A 16,416-nucleotide genomic window follows, 5' to 3' on the forward strand; every position below is an offset into this window, starting at 1 on the left:
GCTCATTGAGATTTAATTATGCATAAAACTGAATATAATATTGAGGATCTACTTGAAAAAGCATAGAATCTAATATTAATAAATATAATGCATTCTATAATTTAGGTAAATAATGAAATGGTATATAATTTTATTTGAAGTAGCTACCATTTCTAAAAATTAACCTTCTTTCCGTTTAATATTTTATGTAGGTTTCTCTATATTATATGATGTATGACTTGACTGAGGCTCCGTGTCAGTTTTCTTGAAACTATGAATAGTTTTTATTGAGAGGTTATTTTTTAATACCAGATTAAATTTTTAAAAATGTATAGTTAAATATGTGATTTAATCCTAAATATATAAAAGTCAGTAGTTATTTCTGCTGTTTTGGGTTTGGAGATTTTTAGCTGGTGAACATGTTTGAGATCATGATATGCATATTTTAAATAATTATATTAATGTATTTTCTTCCTTATTGCTAATTTCTTGCATTTGGGGAGTCTCTTCCTTTTAATGGTGATTTGGTTTCATGAGGGATTACTGATGGGGAATTTTAAATACACTCTCTTCGATCAAAATCCGTCTCTTTCATAGACCATCAGTAGCATGTGGTGATTTGGAATCTGATTGCTTTTGGTGCTTCTACTTGTATAAACACATGATTGTTTTTCATAGTTGGGTTACAGGTCTGCTGTTAGGTGGAATACATATCTAGGATTTTGAAATGATTAAAAGAAGGAACTTTAAATTATACTTCATCTTATAATATATTTTACCTGGTGTAATAAATCATAGCATACTAAACTCTTATTTTGTGAGTGCTTATAATACTGACATTGACAATTAAGTCTGGCTTAAATTGTCAGCAAAGGAGAATATTATTCTAATCCAACACAAAGTCATCAAATATGTTCATTTTTATTGCACCATGTATAAAATGGTGTGTTTTCTGAAAAAGGAAACCATAGTCTATTTATTTCTTCTTTTGTTTTTTGTTTTTTTTGGACTCATTAAATGAATTTAATTTAGAGTTATTTCTTTGGTTTTATCAAGCCAATTATGAAATTTTGCACTTTCATAAGTGGCATTAACTTTGCTTATTTTCAACATTTCAAACAATGTCAATAGATATGTTTATAGTTTTATGATCTTTCAAGAAGGTCAGTTGAGTTTATCTTCTTTAGTTCAGAATCAATGCTGCTGGTAATCCTTTACTGATTGTTTTGGATCTTTAAGAGAGAATAATATGTAGGGATGATTAAGCATCTGATTAACCTTTATGTGGTGTGATGGCCCTTTCTGCACTGAGATTAAGCATGTTCTATCCTTTCATTCTCTTTCACCAAACTAACACCTATGTTATTGCATGTTGAAAGGAACTTTTTAACAGCTTTAATCTTTGACTTGTAGCTTGTCTGCTCACATAAATGCTGGCTGTGGAGAAAGTATTATTTCCCCACCTCCTGCATGCTTGTGCACTGTAGGTTATAAATGAAGTGGAGGAAGCACCCAGAGAGCTGAGAAAAGAGCTCATGAAACGCAGGAAAGAGGAGCTTGCACAAAGCCAGCACGCTCAGGTAACAGCAGCAGCTTAATGCTACTAAAAACAGAAAGCAGTATTATTCTCGCAGCTCAGTAAACCATGGTTGAAAGGGCAAACTCCTGCTTTACTTATTATATGATGTTGACTTCTGCTCATACAAAGGTTCCCAGAGCATTCTTTATGTAGAACTAAAATCGCACTAATGGTGACATTTAAATGTTGCTAATAAGAAATTAAGTGGAATGTTTGGAAAGCTGACTCCAAATGAATTAAACTAGTATATTAATGTGTAATCCATTGTATTCTTATTATAATCATGATGGAAGCTTATATTTTTAAGTAGTCCGTATTTGCTAGCAGATTTTTATGACAAAATATAGAGGATTAGTGTATAGGCTTTGTGCATATGAAAAGAATGCCTCTTTAAAAGACCATTATTTTATAAAGTTGGAAGTTAAAAGAACAGTGGTGAATGGTAATGTTAAATGGAGATCTAATATTTATTACTATTAAACTCAACAACATAATTACCTTAAAACCAGATTTTGAATATTAAGTATGTTTTTTTTTTTTAAGATTTTATTTATTTATTTGACAGAGAGAGATCACAAATAGACGGAGAGGCAGGCAGAGAGAGAGAGAGAGAGGGAAGCAGGCTCCCTGCTGAGCAGAGAGCCTGATGCGGGACTCGATCCCAGGACCCTGAGATCATGACCTGAGCCGAAGGCAGCGGCTTAACCCACTGAGCCACCCAGGCGCCCTGTTTTTCTTTTTGATTCAGAATCGAGCAGTTAAAATATACTGCCTGTATAAACTTGATTCTAGATTATGATGAGGCTGGGCCTACAAAGAAGGGTGAATTATTTACAAAACTAAACAAGATAGTATTTTAAACAGATTTTTCTAGAATTATCTCATATGACTCTATACGGTCTTTTTTACTAGGAATCGTTTTTTCTTTAAGTTTACGCTCAGTCTGGAAGCAAAGAGAGAAGTGAGGTCAATTTGTAGTTACATATCAGTTAAAGGAAGAAGAGACATGGATTATATATTAATGACTGTTTTCCATTATCATTTTAATGTGGAATGTGGTTTTATGTGATTTAAAAAGTGTTTCCCAAACTTTTACAGACCCATGAATAAAGATAGAAGAAACAAAAACCACTGGGGACCATAACAAATGGAATGACATTTAAAAATCTTCTCTTTTTGCCCAGAAGGATTTTTTTTTTTTTAAAGATTTTATTTATTTATTTGACAGACAGAGATCACAAGTAGGCAGAGAGGCAGGCAGAGAGAGAGGAGAAAGCAGGCTTCCCACTGAGCGGAGAGCCCCAATGAGGGGCTCGATCCCAGGACCCTGCCGAAAGCAGAGGTTTTAACCCACTGAGCCACCCAGGTGCCCCAGATTTTTTTTTTTTTTAAGATTTTATTTATTTATTTGACAGAGACAGCGAGAGAGGGGATATAAGCAGGGTGAGTGGGAGAGGGAGAAGCAGGTTTCCCACTGAGCAGGGATCCTGATGTGGGGCTCCATCCCAGGACCCTGGGCTCATGATCTGAGCCCAAGGCTGATGCTTAATGACTGAGGCACCCAGGCGCCCCTCGAAGGATATTTTTATTTTATTTTGAGAAGGGTATTTGAAACTGCTGTTTACTTGTCACCATCATTTTAAAAGAGGGAATATTTTAACACCATGAAAAATAAGGAAGATATTTTGGAATTTAAAATTTTAACAAAACTAGCCTATTTTAATAAATTTGGTGCTTTAAAACTTTTTTTTTTTAAATTTGAGCCAGTGAAATATTTTGTCTTAGCCTAGTGTGGGAATTACTAGTTAAAGTAAGGGGTTCTTGGGTGGCTCAGTTGGTTAATCATCTGCCTTTGGCTCAGGTCTTGATCCCAGGGTCCTGGGATTGAGCCCTGTTGTTGGGCCCCCTGCTCAGCAGGGAGTCTGCTTCTCCCTCTCCCTCACTCTCTCTGTGAAATAAATAAAATCTTTTTTTAAAAAGTGATAATAGCAAGCACAGCATTTACTATGTGTCAAGCACTATTCTAAGTACTTCACCTGCATGAACTTACTGAACGTCACAACATATGAGGTAGTTACTCTGACTACTCCTCTGTTCTGCAGGGGAGGAAATGAGAGCACATGTGAACCACCACACTGTATTGCCTCTCCTGTCTAAGCTGTTATTTCTGTGTCTAATCTAAACTCCTGTCAGCTTAGTCCAGTGGTCATTGGTCATGTGTGGGTAGTTGAAGAAGAAGTCCTTGCTTGCCACACATTTAATTTTGGATAATTTGGATTTCAAACAAGAACAATATGATTTTTCCTCCTATAGGAGTATAGACTTTTTAAATTCCAAAAGGTAGTGTTTTAGATGCTAGAGTTGAAATTGAGAATTTGGTGTTGAAGGAGTTAGGTGATTCTTTGTTTACTAAATCTTTGTTGGTGATTTTTCATAAAACTTTGGACGCTAGCCTATGTTTTCAACTAAAGCTGAAAGCAATAATGAAATTCTTTTTGTAAATTTAATGAAGAATTTAGCAATCTAACAAATTTAAAAATATTTCCCTTTTGCTGCTTCTTTTCACGAAGGTGCTAAAACAATAACTTTGCAGAGTCTATTTTAAATTTTCTTAGAATTTGTGAATCATAGTTATACAGTCATGGAGCCAGGATGTATTTGATCATGTAGTTCAGTGGTTTTTAAGCTACTCCCAGGAGCTCTTGAGTTTGGAAGAAGCACCTCGAGGATCCTTCAGAAAGAGAGGACTGTGGAGCTCTGGATCCCTGCTTCCGCTTCATGTAACACAGCACTGTTTCTTCTGTTTCATACATTTTATGGTACATTTTTTAAAAGAGGATTTGACTGGTTTAAGAAACAACAATGCAAACTAGAGTTCAGAAACCACTGATCTAGTTCCAAACCTTCCTTTTACAGATGAGAAAGAGAACTGTCTGTTAAGTAAGTTGTTCTTACTTAAGAACTCAACATTTGTGTGATTATTTTTTCCATTTACAAAAAGTCATCAGCTATGTACTCACCTGGGAGGTGCATTGTATTCTAATCCACAGGGTGTTGCTCAGGTCATGATTCAGTCTTTTCAGTTGTCATCTTGTGCAGTCTTCAAGGCCCAGTTGCAGGACGTAAGTCCCACGTGTCTGTGGGAGGATGCCTTCTCTTGTTTTACCTGCTTTTTCTTCAGCTCACATGTGCCTTTTCATTGTTCGCTTCATTTGTTAAAATCTAGAAGACTGATAGATGATAATGTCAGTAATGACAATAATAGTAATAACCTGAAACAAACTTTATAGTGTAGTATTCTTCAAAGAGTTTCCACATTTGATTCTCACTGCCGCTACCCTAATACGGGGATGGAGTGTATCCATTTTACAGATAAGGAAATCAAGGCACAGAAGACTAAGTGGTATGTTTAAAGTCAGAAAAGACATTAATGGTAGAGCTGGAATTGGAACACTTATAATAGTGTTCATTTTTCTGTCTACCCTCACCCCAAATTTTGAGATTTTCATCTTTTTCAAGAAACACCTTCCCAGTAGTATTTTATAAGCTTTGCACATGTGAGAAATTGAATGCTGTGAGTAGATTTTTATCTTTGTGTGAAGTGACATTTTGATTGCATTTATGTTTACATATATGTTTTAATTATGGGTGTGGTCAGAAAAGCCATATTAAAATTGGTGATTGAAGTTCCATTTAACTCTAGTTTTCACTATTCAGATTGTCCGTAATGAATAGTGAGTTTCTGTTCTCCTTGCTGTAGTTTTAAATTAAGTCTGGAATTCCAGGCTGTATTCTTTCTCACAGTTTCTATGGGGAAATGACTAGCTCATTTAACTCTGTAATTTTTGTTTGTGATGTTTGATATACACAACTGGAGTAGATAGAATACAGCTTGATTTCAACCCCTCCCTTCCCCTCTCCTGAAATTAGACTTTTTCTTCTTTTTATTGGCAGCTGCTGGGCTCTATAGTTATCGAAAGGGTAGGCAAAACATTAATTTTTTTTTTAACGAGAGGGAGAAATTTTGAATTACAATCACTTTTCTGATCATTACCATTTTTAGCTTTTCTTTTGAGTTAGGATCAAATTCTGTACAAATAGCCCAATATATCATAACCCTTTCCTACAGTTTTCTAGAACCCAAAGTTGTACTTTTAATATTAATAGTTATCTGATTAATATGATAAAATTTCTTATCAGCATTTAAACTTGTACTTTGAAAGGTCATTCATTTTACAGTTTATGTGTTCATTCAGTTAAAGTTATTTGTTACTTTTAGTGATCAATTCCCATCTTTTTTTTTTTAAGGTAAATGTAATTTGTTCAATCTTTTTGGAATGTAAGATTCCTTTTCTTTTAGATCCTAAGAGTAATTTCTGATGAAAAATTCCAACGTGAATATACTATACTTTTATTAGGAAATTTAGGAAATTTAATGAAAGCTCAGTAATATTAAAATTTCATTTCATGGGGCACCTGGGTGGCTCAGTTGTTAAGTGTCTGCCTTCGGCTCAGGTCATGATCCCTGGGATCAAGCTCCACATCAGGCTCCCTGCTCCATGGGAAGCCTGTTCTCCCTCTCACACTCCCCCTGCTTGTGTTCCCTCTCGCTGTGTTTCTTTTTGTCAAAAAAATAAATCTAAAAAAATAAAAATAAAGTTTCATTTCTTTTGAGGTAATAAAATATATGAATTAGTATGTGAGGGACCTGGACCTTTCAGGTAAATTTTAGTTTTTTTTTTTTTTTTTAAGATTTTATTTATTTTATTTATTTATTTGACAGAGAGAGGGGCACCTGGGTGGCTCAGTGGATTAAGCCTCTGCCTTTGGCTCTGTCTGTCAAGTGAATAAATAAAATCTTTAAAAAAAAGAGAGAGATTTTATTTATTTATTTGACAGAGAGAGAGAATAAGCAGGCAGAGTGGCTGACAGAGGGAGAGGGAGAAGCAGGCCCAAGGCTAATGCTTAATGACTGAGGCACCCAGGTGTCCCAAATTTTAGCTTTTTTTTTTTTTTTTAAAGATTTTATTTATTTATTTGACAGAGATCACAAGTAGGCAGAAAGGCAGGCAGAGAGAGAGAGGTAAGCAGGCTCCCCGCTGAGCAAAGAGCCCGATGCGGGGCTCGATCCAAGGACCCTGAGACCATGACCTGAGCTGAAGGCAGAGGCTTAACCTACACTGAGCCACCCAGGCACCCCTCAAATTTTAGCTTTAATATAGAAAATTATTTGAGTCACCTGGCTGGCTCAGTTGAAAAAGCATGTAACTCTTGATCTTGGGGTCGTGAATTTGAGCCCCACATTGGCTGTAGAGATTACTTAAATAAGTGAAGGAAAGAAAGAGCAAGAGAAAGAAAATTATTTGCACAGTATTCTTGACTATGTAATTATCCAGACTCTGCTTAATTATTTAAGTCTGTGAGTCTGTAAGGCAACTGGTGTCTTTGCTAACTCTTGTGATCAGAAGCACTTGCATACATAGCCTATCTTGACTCTTAACCTGTTAATTGTTGTTTTATCTTCTGGAGCCGTTCTAACCACAATGCTAATTCTGCCTCCTCCTATTTAACAGTCTTAGCTTTTCTTTTCTCCTTATGTATTAGCTGTTTCAGGACATACTTTTGTAGTTCTTCCTTTCATTCATTGTATGTCATGCTTTCCAGACCCTGTATCCTACCTTTCAGTTTTCTGTGGTTTACATTTGAACTTTTGAAAATGTGATACTAAGGGAAGGGGCCCACTGCTCTCTGTATAGACAGACAAAACCAATTTGTAACCACTAGAGTAGAAGCTCCTTAAAGGCAGTATTGTCTTTTTTTAATTTTAGTAACCCCATAACTAGTAGTGTCCAACATTTACTAAGTACTTAGTAAAGGTTTTCTTTGAACTGAACTCTCATCTTGCTTAATCTAGACATAACTATACTACAGTAATATAACCAAGAATTGAATTGACAAGCAACTGCATTCACTTTTTTAGTGGCACTGGCTTGTATTTACTCTTCTTAATTTTTACATAAATATTAGTTTAGCCCCTCTTAAACATTTGCATTTGATTTGAGTCTACATGTAATGTTTATATCTAGAGTAAATACTGAGCCCATTGTTTCTTTCTACACAGATATATTTTTAAAGTGCTTTATGCAAATTAACGGTACAAATGTTGAACAAAAAGAAAACCCTTTGATATAGCTACAGATTATATTTTTATTATACAAGTTTACGTTCAGAAATTTTACAATGAAATTTGAGGAACAATGTAATTTTTATTATAGGTGATATTGTTGGGAAATGTAAAGCTTAAACAACTTTGTTTTAATTGCTTAAAAGATAGGCATGGAGATTTTGCATCTCTTTAAAACTCAAAAGGCCTTATTCTAAATAGTTAAAATTAAATATTGTGAATATTTTTCTGTGATAAAGTGTTGTAGGTGACTGTAGTCAATTCACAGTTGTATTTTATAGAGGTAGTTCGTTACTCTTTCTGCTAGTGTGTATTTGTAATTATGCAAAAGTACAAATTTTGACACAGATGAGAGAGCAGTATTTATTACTCTGTATGATTTTAACAGGACGTCAGGAATGGTACAACCTAGTTCTTGCCTCCAAAGTCATAGTAGTAAGGCAGACACCTTGAGGAACACTGCTAGACTCATTCCTCATGTATTGAAGATGAGGCTGGTAGTGATCCAGACCCTGTCAGACTCTGTCCAACGCATAAAGAATAGATCCACATGGATCTTGGGGTTTTATCTTCTCTAGGATGTGCAAGGGGAGGGATTTTCGGCAGAGGGCTGCTTCAATCCTAAATTTCTAAATCCACACTCAAAATTATCAGAATATCCCTTTTCTAGTCACAGACTGCTGTAACTGCCAAGAGAGGGATGGAGAGCTGAACATTTACTGGCAAAACTTAGGTTTCTTCATTTTGGATAGTATTTCTTCCTTCTGTAAATGTGTGATCTAGCACAAAGACCAAAAGTCACTTTAACATTTCCTTTTCTTAAACATTCACTTTAACATTTTCCTTTTCTTACACAGTTACTGTAGGATTTTTTTTTTTTTTTTAAGCATAAATTTGGCACTTGGGCAAAATAGTATGTACTCAGTAAATATTTGTTGAATGAATGAGTGAATCCCCAACATGCTGGTAGAATTCTCTGATTATAAGGAATTTTGTATATATATATTTATAAAACTTAACTCACTTTACTCTTCTTAGTTCACTTTTCTCTAGCAATGTACTATTTCTCATTTTCTACAAACTATTGTTCCTTTTAGACAACTACTGTAGATATAGAAGCTATCTTTCTCTGTTAGTGTAGTCATGGTATTTCTCCCTAACTCTATTTCTTGGAAAAATAGAGATATTTAAAATTCTGATATGTGTTTTACTTATTTGCTCTTTATTCTCTTTTTCCTAAAAGGCATTTCTTGTTTATTCTTGTTGTATCCACACCATAGTGTAACGAATAGTCAGTTTTGAAGCTCTAAATTGTTTTTTTCCTAAAGCTGTTCATGTAATAGGGCATTTTAATTATGAGTGAATTATAGACCTCTTTTGTATGTATTTCTCCCCCCTCTGGTGGGCAGCAAAACAAAGTTTATTGAGAGTTTAGTAAGGGTTATTGAGTGATAGTGCAAAGCTCCTGAAGAGGGAGGGGACCTGAGAGGGTTGCCTGTGTGTATTATTTTTAATAGTGAGTTTAGAATATTATCTATTCTAGTACTTTTCCTCTGGGCTTGAATTGAGTGACTAATACATTTATATTATACATGCTATATAATTGGTGATTTTTAAATCCAGTTAACTTTAGAAACTTGGCTTAGAAATCTTGTTAACCACTAATATAGTCATATAGATAAATGGATGTTTCACTCAGTAGATGCTTATTAACTGATGGTTAACTGTGTCTAATAGGAACAGGAATTTGTTCAGAAGCAACAACAAGAATTAGATGGCTCTCTGAAAAAGATCATCCAACAGCAGAAGGCAGAGCTAGCCAATATTGAAAGAGAGTGCCTGAATAACAAACAGCAACTCATGAGAGGTATATGAAATTACGCAGCGTATGTGTGTATACAAAATGATACCTGAAGACATGGCTCTGATGTGTGGATATATCTCATATCCATTATATCAAATAATTGGAAATTATTTGATTGCTCTCCTTCGAGTGGTGAAAGATAAAGAAAACTGAGGTTAATAGAAAAACTATGTTAAATTTTAAGAATTTAAAATTTTTTATAAAGTTATATACTGTAAGACATCGAATAATTGCCTTTATGACAAGAGAAGTAAACAGCAAGCATTTATCCTTAAAACATCTTTTTGTTCAGATCATGCTAGAACTTTACCTGAATAGTTTTGTATACATGGTATGCCTTACGATTGTTGGTATACTTAATGGCTACATAATGGAATGGAATTTTAAGTACTTATTTCCCTTAATAAAAAGCTGATATTTTAAAATTTCTCATTAAGATGATTAAAAGGAATTTTGGTGTTAGTGATGGGACATTCTGTGTTTATAGGACATGAGAACAGAATGGTAAGGGGTGATAAATATTACCTGTACTCTGGTAATATTTCATTTATAGTTCAGAATATCATTGTGTGTTTAAGTTAGTATTTATAGAACACTTTTATGTGAATATTAAAATGAAGACCAAAGTACATGTGTAAAAAGAACAAAGTGACATTTTGAAAATTGCTTTCTTCTTCTAGCTCGAGAAGCTGCAATTTGGGAGCTTGAAGAACGACACCTACAAGAAAAACACCAGCTGCTTAAACAGCAACTTAAAGATCAGTATTTCATGCAAAGACATCAGCTACTTAAGCGCCATGAGAAGGTTAATGAAAGGAAAATTGGTTTACTTTTTAGGGGCACCTGGGTAGCTCAGTGGGTTAAGCGTCTGCCTTTGGCTCAGGTCATGATCCCAGGGTCTGTAGATCGAGCCCTTGTGGCAGGCTCCCTCCTCAGTGGTGCGTCTGCTTCTGCCTCTCTTTCTATCCATCTCGCCATCTCCCTGCTTGTGCTCTCTGCTCTCCCTCTCTCTACCTATCTCATAAATAAATAAAATATTTAAAAAAAAAATAAAAGTTTACTTTTTAAAGTTTACAGAGTTATTTCTGGAACTTCTACTTAGAGAATGAATTTTAGATTTCTTTCTTTTTTTTAATCCTAAAATGTATTTGGTGAGGTTTAAAGTAATTGTATCTTATCATGATTGCAAACTTCTTTCTGAATTTCACGGAAGATGACTAGTACAGTGCTTTAAGTCCTCTTCTACATTATAATCTTCCTGTCTCAAAGGTAGCTTTTGTGGCTCCATTTATGGTCCAAGTATCTTAAAAATGTAGACTCCCTGACTTAGTAAAAGGATTTCAATATAAGACTCATGAGGGGCCCCCGGGTGGCACAGGTTGGTTGGGTGTCCCGACTTGGTTGCAGTCAGGTCGTGATCTTGGGTTTGTGGGATCAAGCCCCATGTCAGGCTCCTGCACTTAGCATGGAGTTTGCTTGAGATTCTTCCTCCCTCTCCCTCTGCCCCTCCCGCTTGTGCTCTCTTTCTGTCTCTAATATAAGTAGATAAACCTAAAAAAAAAGATTGTTATTACCAAAAGCTTTATTTTTATTATAAATTATATTTTGAGTGAAAGCTTGCTGGTTGATAATGCAACAAAGGAAAGAGCAATTTTGAGAAACAACAAAATGACATGTTTGAACACACATGTGGATATCGAGTATTGAGTTATATCTACATCACAGGATTCTGTTTGATACTTTCTTAGGAAACAGAACAAATGCAGCGTTACAATCAGCGACTTATTGAGGAATTAAAAAACAGACAGACTCAAGAAAGAGCAAGACTGCCCAAGATTCAGCGCAGTGAAGCCAAGACTCGAATGGCCATGTTTAAGAAAAGCTTGAGAATTAACCCAACAGCCACACCAGATCAGGACCGTGACAAAATTAAACAGGTAAATAAGCCAGTTACTCTCCTCTTTTTTAGATTTAAAAAAAATTGAGTGTCCTTTAGAAGTGTCACGTAATTATGTTGTAAACATTTCGAGCCACCTTGGGCTTGTTGATGTTCTCTTTGGGTTTATGAGTTGGGGTTCGATATGTGGCATATACCAACTTAGTTTTCCTACACTGGTGGCCACAGAGGGCAAAGCCCTCTGTCCCGTGCCCCACACCAGATCTTGGGCTAGGCTGGTCCTAAGACCAGTCTTGGGAATTAGGTGACTTGGACAACTTTTGAAGTTAAAACATAGGGCTTCAGTTTGCTTCTGTAGTCATAGGTCCCACACACAAATGAACTGAGGTCACTAAGCAGATAGGAGGAATAAGGTTTTAATCAGAAGCACCCCCTCTCCCCACCAAAGCCATAATGTGGACTCCAGCTCAGGTTACAGCATATTATTATTACTTGCAACTTTAGTTTATTTGTACTTTAAGTCTTGTTAAATTCCTTAATTACTCCTTTGGAAGATGAAGAAATTAAATTGCTTGTTAACCGTTTTTCTTATTTATAGTTTGCTGCTCAAGAAGAAAAGAGGCAGAAAAATGAGAGAATGGCTCAGCATCAAAAACATGAAAATCAAATGCGGGATCTTCAGCTGCAGTGTGAAGCCAATGTCCGGGAGCTGCATCAGCTGCAGGTCAGAAACAGGAGCATGGAAACTGAGCCAGTGGGGACGGGCCAGCACAAGCGGCTGGTCTGGTCAAAACGGTAGCTGACCAAAATAGAGTATGCTTTCCTCATGAAAATGCTGGGATTGAGAGGTTTTGTTTTCTATGTAGACCCAAATAAAGATCAGGTTAGTATCATAGGCACTTACTTAGCTCTTATGTAACATGATTAATATAAACATGAGGCTAAATTATAACCTAAGAAGTTGAGTCTTTCAAAAGTAGTACTGAGTAATTTTAGTTTATTTTGCAGAGAAACTGAACAAAGTTTTCAAAATGAGATAGGTGGTTTTGTTATCAGATTTTGAATTTAAAATTTCATTTAGGGAGAAATAGATCGTTTTCTTCTAGGTGTTTGAAAATGATAAACTAAAGAAATGAGAATTTTTCCCCTAAGAAATTTAAAGGTTACTTTAGGGGGACTGTTTTGGGGCCTTGCATGGAATATGCAGCCCATCTAGTATGTAGCCTAAAATGTTTAAAATTTCAGAAGAGTGTGTACATTATGGATACTCTACATATTTGCTTAATTTACTAGAGTAGAATAGTTCCTGATCCCACATTCTGGTAACAGTGGGTAAAATCCATATAAGATGCCCTTAAGTGTCAGTTTTATGAGCAAACCTTTCTTAGAAGAAACAGGATCAAACTAATTCTATTTAAGTTCTTTTCATATGGTAAATAATCTAGCTTGTAAACTTGCAGAAATGAAGCTATGACTCATTTCATAGTTCTTAGCCTTTGGTTTTCAGGGGAGAGCCTGAATCTCAGTAATAGTTTGATGTTTAATAAATGCTTTATTATTTGAAGATAATTACATTTGTAAAAAATTGCTTAGTTGATCTGAAAGTTTTTAACACAAATTTTGTTTTCAGAATGAAAAATGCCACCTATTGGTTGAGCATGAGACTCAGAAACTGAAGGAGTTAGATGAGGAACACAGCCAAGAATTAAAGGAATGGAGAGAGAAATTGAGACCCAGGAAAAAGGTAATTTTTTAAAGCTTTAGATAAAATATGTTCGTGTTCATCCATTTATCCACCCAGTTATTAGCTGTTTAATATTTGTCAGGGACAGGAGATGAAAGACCAAGTCCCTGTCCCTGCAAATGTTCAGAATGTAGTGACAAGCAATTACAGTTCAGTAGGATCATTGCTGTGAGGGAGGTGAGCACAGGAGATAGGAGCACAGTGTTGAGGCCAAGGACAAGGAGTACTTTAGTCTGCCTGGGAAGTTAGGGAGGCTTTGCAGAGAAGATGCCTTATAAGCCAAGTGAGACTTCAGGATGAGTAAGAGCTTGCTAGGAATAGAGACAGGTTGGGGTGTGATGGGTGGCGTAAGTACAGAGAAGTGAATGGGTGAAAAGGATGTGTATAGGAATCACAAGTCTCTCCCTGCCGTTGGGGCACTGGGGGAGTGTGCCTGTGTGTAGGCATTAAGGAGGGAGAGAAGGAAGGAAGGGAGGGTAGCTTAGTCTGGACAAGTTGACAGGAGCCAAATTACAGGGCCTTTGTGTGATAGTAAATTCACGATCTAGTAAAATAGGAAAGGCTCCCCTTTCCCCTATCTAGCTATCAGCCATCTTACCATTTTGTACTTCCTTTTTGACACCCTAATGGACTGGCCTGATTGGTCAACCTCTTCAACTCATTTTTTTCTATAAATATGTGATCCTCTCCCTTTGCTAACTTTCAAACTCAAACCTTTGTTTTCTCTTGGCTTTTCTGCTTGCTACTGCTATTCCTTTCTTCCGTTTATCCAGTTAATCAGTCAGTCTGTCCAGAAAAATCTGCGTTTAGCACCCACTGTGGGCTAAATGTTTCTAGAAGAAGTGAAATGACCAAGTCACTTATTAGTGGGGCTTTTTAATTTAAGGTTTATTTATTAAATTTTTAAATAGGTAATACATTCATTTGGATTGGAATTCAAAAGGTACAGAAGGGCATTGTTTGTTTGTTTTTTTCTTAAAGATTTTATTTATTTATTTGACAGATAGAGATCACAAGTAGGCAGAGAGGCAGGCAGAGAGAGAGGGGGAAGCAGGCTCCCCGCTGAGCAGAGCGTCCGAAGCGGGGCTCGATCCCAGGACCCCAGGATCATGACCTGAGCCAAAGGCAGAGGCTTTAACCCACTGAGCCACCCAGGCGCCCCCATTTTTTCCAGTTTCTTTAACTTTCTGTAGTCTAGCTTTCACCTCAGACTCCCCAGTTGAACTCGTTGACAGTAGTCATAAGTGATGCTAAGAGCCAAATCCTATGGTATTATCTCACTGTTGTCATTAGAAATCTTGTTTCTTAAAATTCTTTTCTCGGGACCCCTAGGTGGCTCAGTCAGTTAAGCATCTGCCTTCGGCTCAGGTCCTGATCATGGGGTCCTGGGATCAAGCCCCACATTGGGCTCCCCCCTCATTGGGGACTCTCCTTCTCCCTCTGCCCCTCCCCCGCTTGTGCTCTCCCTCCCTCCCTCCCTCTCTCTCTCTCAAATAAATAAATCTTTAAACAAAAAATTCTCATCTGACTTTTATGACCTAACTTCTTTGTGCTCTTTATCACTTTTTCTTTGTCTAGACATCTCGCAGCTTTACACCCTTGATGATCCTGTGCTAGTCATGGCTTCATCTGCTGCATATTTAACGACAGTCCCAGGACCTTTATAGTAGGGATTGTATAAAGTACAAATTCTGAAGTCCTAGAGATCTGGGTTCAGATCTCAGTGATGACATGATTAATTTTGTCACTTAACATTCCTGTGCCCAGGTTTACTCATTTATAAAACAAAGATGACACTGGTTCCATAATTGGGATTGTTAAGACCCAAAAGAAGTGGTATGTGTGCACAGCACTTCCTAATACCTGAGCTGTGGTCAGGACTGGATAAGTAGTTGCCACTGCTGTTACTGTTTCTTGTTTGTTACTATTGGCTCATGCTCTAAGCACTCATTTCCCACCTAGATGTTCCATTTCTTACTTCATTCAGGCCTGTATTTCAACATCATCTCACAGAAGATTCCTTTTTCTGATGACTATATATGAAATAGCCTCCATGCCTACTTCAGACATTCCCTATCGCCTCACCTTTGTTTTCCTTCATAACATTCTTCACCACCAGACACATTTATTTATGGTCTGTCTTTTCTCACAAGAATGCATGCTCTTTGAAAGCAAGAGTGTTATTTCTTGGTTCACTGGTTTATATCAACTTCTAGAATAGTTCCTGGCATATTGTAATGATCAGTACATACCTCTTGAACATTGACTAAAGATTGTAAGCTCAGTGGAGATAAAACTGAACTTAACAGGGGCGGCTGGGTGGCTTAGTCGTTAGGCGTCTGCCTTCGCCTCAGGTCCTGATCCCAGGGTCCTTGGATCGAGCCCCACATCGGGCTCCCACTCTGCGGCAAGCCTGCTTCTCCTTCTCCCACTCCCACTGCATGTGTTCCCTCTCTCGCTATGTCTCTTTCTCTGTCAAATAAATAAAATCTTAAAAAAACAAAACAAGACGCCTGGGTGGCTCAGTTGGTTAAGCAACTGTCTTTGGCTCAGGTCATGATCCCGGAGTTCTGGAATTGAGTCCCACATCGGGCTCCCAGCTCCGTAGGGTCTGCCTCTCCCTCTGACCTTCTTCCCTCTCGTGCTCTCTCTCTCTCTCTCTCAAATAAATAAAATCTTAAAAACAAACAAAAAAACCACTGAACTTAACAGCCCTTCTCTGTCATCCCCACCTCACTCTGTTCCCGTGTCCCCACGCAGCATCAGTGTGCTTCCTTATATCCCTGCCCTCTTTTTTTTTTTTTTAACATCTCCACCCTCTTAATTGACATCCAGTCTAAAAACCTGAATTGTCTTTCATTTCTATCACATCTCATTTCAGTGAGATGACAAATAATTTTAACTCTCTCTGTGTTATTTCTTTTTCCCATTGCTATCATTCTGCTGCCTAAAAATGTTCAGTAATGTCCTAATGGGCCTTCTAATCTCAGATTCCTTTTCCTTTCTTCCTACTTTCTGCCATCAGAATATTTATATTCAGGAACATCTCTGGCACTGGCGTTGTGGTGTTGATAAATATTTAGTTCTATTAAAATAAAATAGAAATGCTTCAGTTTGAGTTTGTGGCTGTCATAGTGCCATACATTGGCCACCAGCAAACTTTCTAGTG

At 36.8% G+C, this 16,416-nt stretch overlaps 1 protein-coding gene across 2 annotated transcripts in view; it reads left to right on the top strand.

Annotated features, from left to right (window-relative positions):
* SLK (STE20 like kinase) overlaps positions 1 to 16,416 on the top strand; it is a 64,595-nt gene that overhangs the window by 43,428 nt on the left and 4,751 nt on the right. The window contains exons 13-18 of one of the 2 annotated variants that reach the window (XM_047702135.1): positions 1,467 to 1,559; positions 9,480 to 9,609; positions 10,287 to 10,411; positions 11,355 to 11,543; positions 12,102 to 12,227; positions 13,134 to 13,247. In XM_047702135.1, coding sequence (XP_047558091.1) covers positions 1,467 to 1,559; positions 9,480 to 9,609; positions 10,287 to 10,411; positions 11,355 to 11,543; positions 12,102 to 12,227; positions 13,134 to 13,247 — 777 coding nt within the window. The remainder of the gene's footprint in view (positions 1 to 1,466; positions 1,560 to 9,479; positions 9,610 to 10,286; positions 10,412 to 11,354; positions 11,544 to 12,101; positions 12,228 to 13,133; positions 13,248 to 16,416) is intronic. The other variant, XM_047702136.1, reaches the window with a different exon arrangement.

The sequence above is a fragment of the Lutra lutra genome, chromosome 14 (genome assembly GCF_902655055.1).
Source record: "Lutra lutra chromosome 14, mLutLut1.2, whole genome shotgun sequence".
In the NCBI taxonomy this organism is placed as follows: domain Eukaryota; kingdom Metazoa; phylum Chordata; class Mammalia; order Carnivora; family Mustelidae; genus Lutra; species Lutra lutra.